General features: G+C 35.1%; 1 protein-coding gene across 1 annotated transcript; it reads left to right on the plus strand.

The window, feature by feature from the left end:
* Nucleotides 1-849: 849 nt before the first annotated feature.
* On the plus strand, nucleotides 850-2870 carry LOC121260161. The gene is made up of 4 exons (XM_041162005.1): nucleotides 850-1004; nucleotides 1086-1204; nucleotides 1259-1586; nucleotides 2324-2870. Exons 1-4 carry the CDS (start codon nucleotides 850-852, stop codon nucleotides 2868-2870), a joined length of 1149 nt encoding a protein of 382 aa, XP_041017939.1.
* Nucleotides 2871-6737: the final 3867 nt, after the last annotated feature.

Here is a 6737-nt window from a genome sequence, read left to right on the forward strand (position 1 = left end):
AGGTTCTTTGAAACATGACATGGAACCTGCAAGCAATTTTTATGTTCTTTATAAGCTTCAAACTCATGTTCATTAATTAGTGTTGTGGTGAACATACTTGTATTTGTGATATATAGGAAGAAAACAAATGTCATTAGTTGAACTGTATGGGTTAGATTTCTTAATTGTTGTTGGAGGTCAACTTTGTTTCTTCTTTTACAAGTTTGCACTTATATATTCCTCTAAAATTACTTGCTGGTTACGCATGATCTAAAAATACTAAATTCTTATATATTGATCTAAAAATACTAAATTCTTATATATTGATCTAAAAATACTAAATTCTTATATATTGTTTCTTCTTTTACAAGTGTGCATTTGTCTCCCTCTCAATATAGGAAACGGGGAAGAACAACCATCTACTCTAACACCATATAGCTCAAATCCCCCATCTGCAGTATGTTATATCATTTAATATATCAATAACATTGGAATTTGTTGAGTTGATATTGAAATTTCAAAATACATCAATAACTTTATCTAATGACATGTTAGGACATACCATCAACTTGTCCAAACATCCCAAGTTACATGCCTGATTACTATGGACCAATGCCTATGTGGTCACCGGCTTTTCTGTCATATCTAGTTGGCAACCAATATCCAATGCTAAGACAAGTGCTAATATTTATAATGTATAATTTTTAATAAGTTGGCTTCTTTTTAGGAGTTTAATTGCAGTTTTTTTTTTTTTGTGCTTTTTGTAGAATGTTGGTTATCCACTTCAGCATGACATGGAACCTTTGAGCCCTCCCATCAATACAAGCTCCGCTACAAGCAAACTAGTTGGTTCAGATGATAATAGACCTGATGGCGGTCAAACCGATGCGCCATGTACAACATAGAGCTGAAGAAAGTAATGAAGATAAACCAAATCCAAGGGAAACCGAGGATGGTAATGCTCGATCATCTCAGAATATGCAGATGGATTGTGATGATATGATTGAGGAGCCAAAGTCGGGGATGTAGTTTAATTCCCTGAAAGATTTAATCAGTTTTTATAAAGAATATGGTAAAAAATGCGGGTTTGGGGTGATGACAAAAAGGATTGAGAAGAGAGATGATGAAACTGTTAGATATGTCACCCTTGTTTGTGCCCGCAATGGGCAGGTCCGGAATAGAACTTTGAATGTTGCCAATCCACATCCAACAGGAAAGACAGAATGTAAGGCAAAGATCAATGTGTTAAAAACTGAGTGAAAATTTTGATTGACTACAGTTCATAACATCCATAAGCACGGCCTCAGTCCAAAGAAATCTCGATTCTTTCGATGTAATAGAAAAGTGAGTGATGCCGTAAAAAGGGTCTTAGATACAAATGATTTAGCTAGCATCAGAATGAATAAGAGTTTTGGATCTCTTGATGTTGGTGCGGGTGGATTTGAGAACCTCCCTTTTTTGGAAAATGATTGTCGTAATTACATAGACAAGGCAAGACATCTAAAATTTGGCACAAGTGGTGCTGGAGCGCTTCAAGAGTATTTTTCATGGATGCAATACAAAAATCCTAGATTTTTTGCATTGATGGATTTGGATGATGATGGGAGGTTAAAAATGTCTTCTAGGCAGACCCCCGTAGTAGAGCAGCATACCAATATTTCAGGGATGTGGTCACATTCGACACCACATACCTGACAAATAGATATGGGATGCCCTTTGCACCATTTGTTGGTGTAAACAACCATGGGCAATCAATTTTGTTGGGAGCAGGCTTGATTTTCAGTGAGAATACTGAAACCTTTGTCTGGTTATTCCAAACTTGGCTGATGTGCATGGATGGTATAGCTCCGAAAGCTATTATCACTGATCAGGACAGAGCCATGAAAAATGCAATCGCTATTGTTTTTACCAGAAGCCGACATAGATTTTGTCTATGGCATATATTGAAGAAAGTTCCTGAGAAACTTGGCTCCTATGGATCATACAAAAGTGGAATGAAAAATGACCTGATGAAATGTGTATATGACACACAAAGCATTGAAGAGTTTGAAAAATGTTGGGATCATTTAATTACCACTTACAACTTGCATGAGAATATATAGTTGCAAAGTTTATATGCTGAGCGTGAACATTGGGTTCCGGCATTCTTGAAAGAGTATTTTTGGACTGGAATGAGTACCACGCAGCGGAGTGAGAGCATGAATGCATTTTTTACGGTTATGTTCATATTAAGACAAACTTGAAAGAGTTTGTCGACCAATTTGAGAACGCATTGAAAAAAAATTGAGAAAGAAAATGCCGCGGATTTCCACACATTTAATGTCACAATTCCATGCATATATAGATCTCCGATTGAGAAGAGGTTACAAGATTTGTATACGAATGCTAAATTCAAAGAAGTTCAACAGCAAGTTACTGGCATCATCGATATGGATCCAAAGTTACTTAAGAGAAATGGTGCAGTAGAAACCTATTTGCTAGAGGATGAAGTTCGTTTGGAAAAGTTCCCTAAGATGGTGAAGCATTATGTGGACTTTACTGAGGAAGATGCGTCTGCAAAGTGTTCTTGTGGTTTATTTGAGATAAGGGGCATATTGTGTCGGCACATTTTGGTCGTATTCAAATGTAAGGATATTAAATCTTTGCCAGATAGGTACATTTTGGATCACAGGAGAAATGACATAAAAATGAGATACACCTTGATGCACAGCAGCTATGAGGGAGGGGAGCAATGCGCAGATTGTAATAGATATTCAAGTCTGCTAAATATCTATTATCAGATGATCACACATGTAGCGGGTTCAAAATCTAATACTGAGGATGCAACTACTAAGTTATATGCGATGATTGAGTTGTATAGTGCCAATCAAGAACCCCCATCGATGACCTAAACGGGTTCCAATGTCGGTTGTACGACAAAGGACATAACCACAATTGGTAGTTCTAAGCAAGTACTCAGTCCACGTGTTGTGCGAGGGAAAGACAGACCCCCATCTCTGAGGAGAGCATCCAGGATGGAGAATGACATGTAGAAAGCTAAAACAAAGACAAAAAGCGCACCAGGAAATGGAAAACGTAAAGAGGTGCAGATATTTAATACATGGTCTTTATTTATATTTTTTAAATGCAACTATCACTAATGTATCTTGTTATTTTTTACTTGACTAATAGCGTGATGGAGGAGATACACCAGTCGTAAGACAAACTTGCAGGAATTTATTCCTTAATTCAGAGATCGATATGGCAAATGTTAGTGGCATGCAGGTACATTAATATATTATTTTTTACACCCTAATATTTGGCTGTGATTTAACAAGTACTTTTGACTAGGCTGTTCTAGAAAGCGCAGCTACTGACATTAATGGAACCCAACTCCAAGAAACAATATTTCAAAGCCAAGAAAGTGTAAGTGGATCCCAAGTGTTTTCGATATATTTAATTCTTAAGATCTAGACACCACATTAATAATTAGGTTTTTTTGTTTACAGCTACAATTTGGGTTGGATGGATCACAACCAGTGCACTTTGGGTTGGATGCATCATAAAGTTTGTTATAAAGGTTGGATATGTGAGCTTGAGTGTCTAGATATTAATTGCACATTTGGGTTGGATGAAAATATAAATTGTTGGTCATCCACCTCTACAGACTTCTCATCGGCATATTCTTTGAGAATATTAACTCATCCATGCACATTTTTGGTCTATCTATTTTAGCTGGTACCAACTGGGCATCTTTGGTCTATCTTTGGTCTAGGGGTTAAAATTACAAAAATAATGTTGAGTATTCTTTGTAAAAATACCTTACAAATATAAGATTTGCTTTATAAGGCAAAAGGTATCATTTGTTGCAAAGGAGCCAAACTGGCATATGGACTCCGGTGAACATGAAATAAGTCATAGGATTTATATGACCCTAGACGAAATATATACATTTGTCCAATGTCCTATTAGATGATGCAGAAGCTGTGAGTTTGTATCTCTCTGATGTCTTTCTATGTGAAAGTAATTGCTAAAAAATAACTGGATTTTCATAATCAATTGCAAGGGATAGGAGCCATTGATTTTAATGCAAATAATTTCCTTATTTCCGTCTATCTATTTTAGCTGGTAATTTATGGTGAGTGAGAGCAGTAATTTATCGTTAGCATGCGCAGATTTGTGTGACATATCTATTGTTTTTATAGCATGAATATGATGTAAAACATATCGCATGGCTTGCTTAAATATTGATCATCAAAACAGTAGTGAAAGTATTAATAGCACAGTGCCTATGTTGACCATCATTAGTAAATGCAGAAATTCTTGTTACTAACATAAGATTACTCTGCATGATGAATTCTGCCCAGTTGGTTTTGCATTAACTGTTTATGATGCAAGGTTCAGGGTTGAGACCATACGAGGTTCATGGTTCAAGCTACAGGAGTGGCTTCCAGTTTAGGTTCAGGGTTTAAGCTACAAACTTTGAATTTGAGTTTTGAAGAAGAAGAGTATTCCCTTGCCTAGAAATTATATGTTGATTTTGGAAAAAAATATATTAGGAAACTCATACAAGAAAGCAATTTATCCTTGAGCTTTATGTTATTGGGAACATTGGTATGTATGCATCTGATTTGGCTTTTACCGAATTGCTTTGTTGTTGGTTCGTATATGGTGGTGGTGAACTCATTGTATTTGATGAAAAGTTGTTAATGATGTTACTTTACCTGGATCAATGTCAAATTTGAGTTTTCGAAATTTTGTTATGAGGTAATTGTGATGTTTGCTAGGTGAAAAAAATGTATGATGCACTTTTTCTTATTTGGATCTACCCAGCATACCACTGCCTCATTTTTCAGGAGTCCATCTTGAATATAGGAAGCAATGTGCACATCAAGTGATGCCATGCTTTATCAAAATGTAAAAATTGTAGGAGGAAAATTACAAGTGTGAAAGGCAGATCTGCATTTGTAATTTGCATTTGTAAAGCAATCTATTTCCTAATGAAAACGTTGATCAATTTATTATTTTGTGAAAGGCAGATCTGCATTTGTAAACCAATTTGCTTGTACTCATCCTGGGTTTAAGATTACAAGTTAGTCACCAACTTTGGAACCTTACACGTGAGTTTAAGATTACATAAACATAAAACTGTAAAGAGAGACTATTTCTAAAAGGAGACAATATTTTACTACTGGTCTACTTCAACTTTTATACAAATTGGCCAATAACAAAAGTGAGTTTAAGATTACAAGTTAGTCACCAACTTTGGGCAAAACCAGTGCACTTTTTATATTTACATCAAGTACGGAGTCCAACACAAGAAGCAAATACAAATGCAAAAACCCAATATACCCTGAGTAGTGTGCATGAACACGACATTTCAGCTTCACATACAACAAGCAACAACTCCTTCTTCCGAACCTCCTCATTAATATTGGATATCAGCATCTCTCTCTTCTTGATGTCATCCGATCTCTTACGGAGCTCAATCTCCCTCTTCTCGACATTGTCGAGTCTCTTCTCGAGTTCTCTCTCCTTCCTTAACAGCTCATTTGTTCTTTCTCGAAGTTGGAACTCATTCACTTTATTACTATCTGCCCACTTAAAAAACTTACAATATGGTAATCCCTAATCACTTCATACATATATAAATATAAGAAATGTTAGATGTACATCATATTAATCATTCAATATTAAAAATGCATTATGTAAGGCAAATATGTAGTTACCTCTGTGTTGTAGTTTGGACACCCTAAGAAGGGTCGTCCTGGATTTTTTGTAGTATTTGAGAATTTCAGTGTGGCTTCGACATCATAGAAGCAGAATAGTATGCCCAAAGTGTGTTTAGCAAAGGATGACCCAAACGTTGTTGATGATGACGACGATGACATTCTAAGATGAACCAAAATATTTTGTGGTGAAATTATAAAGAGAGAGAATATACAAAAAAGTTTTGATGAAAAAAATTCTAGTCTCATGAAAGTTGTTTTGTATATTCATGTCAGAAAGGAACAGGATTGAAAAGGAAGGTCTATGTAATCCTAAACATGTGTGAGGGTCCATGCTACTCATCCAATTGTAGCAATTTAACCAATATGAGTTAAAAGACTTAAGTTAAAAAAACACCAATAAAAAATATTGCAATTAGCCATGATCTGTATGTTTCCACAGCTGCCAAAACAGGGTAGAAAAGTCTGAACTACAGATATCGGTTTGCCAATTAAAACAGTACTAGGTCATATATGGAAACACTAGAGGATGAAGTACAAGTAGGTAGGTTTTAACTTGGCAGTAGACTTCTTATCAAAATATTGTTACAATCCCTAAATTAATTTTTTTGTGTAAAAAATAATTTACACAAGCTAACCAACTTAATCAGCAAAGGTAGAAACAATTACATATTCACAAATAATTTTGTATGTATTGATTCTCTATGTATACAACTTACAAATAAGAAACCATCATTTTCCTTTACACATATCAGAAACCATCAAGGTTCCATGTAGGTCATAAATTATCAAGCAGAGATTAAATTAATAGCTATGGCACCCAACTAATCATAAGACAAATTATTCATAGAACTTAGCTATGAGCTATCAACAGAGAAACAAGATAGACTCAAATATATGTTCACCAATCAGAGATTAAATAATGAAAAGGGATAGAAGAGTGTAGTTTGTATAACTATGAAAAGTCTCTTCAAAATATTAAAAATTATCAAGGAGTTCACCAATCAGTCGACACATCCAAATTGAACATATATATGAGTGCATCTTGAA

The sequence above is a fragment of the Juglans microcarpa x Juglans regia genome, chromosome 4D, assembly GCF_004785595.1.
Source record: "Juglans microcarpa x Juglans regia isolate MS1-56 chromosome 4D, Jm3101_v1.0, whole genome shotgun sequence".
Lineage (NCBI taxonomy): Eukaryota > Viridiplantae > Streptophyta > Magnoliopsida > Fagales > Juglandaceae > Juglans > Juglans microcarpa x Juglans regia.

Excerpts from the sequence above, each read along its gene's own strand:
- LOC121260161 (XM_041162005.1), top strand. The coding sequence starts at position 850 with ATGGCGGTCAAACCGATGCGCCATGTACAACATAGAGCTGAAGAAAGT. Across the intron at positions 1,005-1,085 it reads GAGGAGCCAAAGTCGGGGAT|GATTGAGAAGAGAGATGATG; the intron begins GTAGTTTAATTC and ends GATGACAAAAAG. Across the intron at positions 1,205-1,258 it reads TCCAACAGGAAAGACAGAAT|TTCATAACATCCATAAGCAC; the intron begins GTAAGGCAAAGA and ends GATTGACTACAG.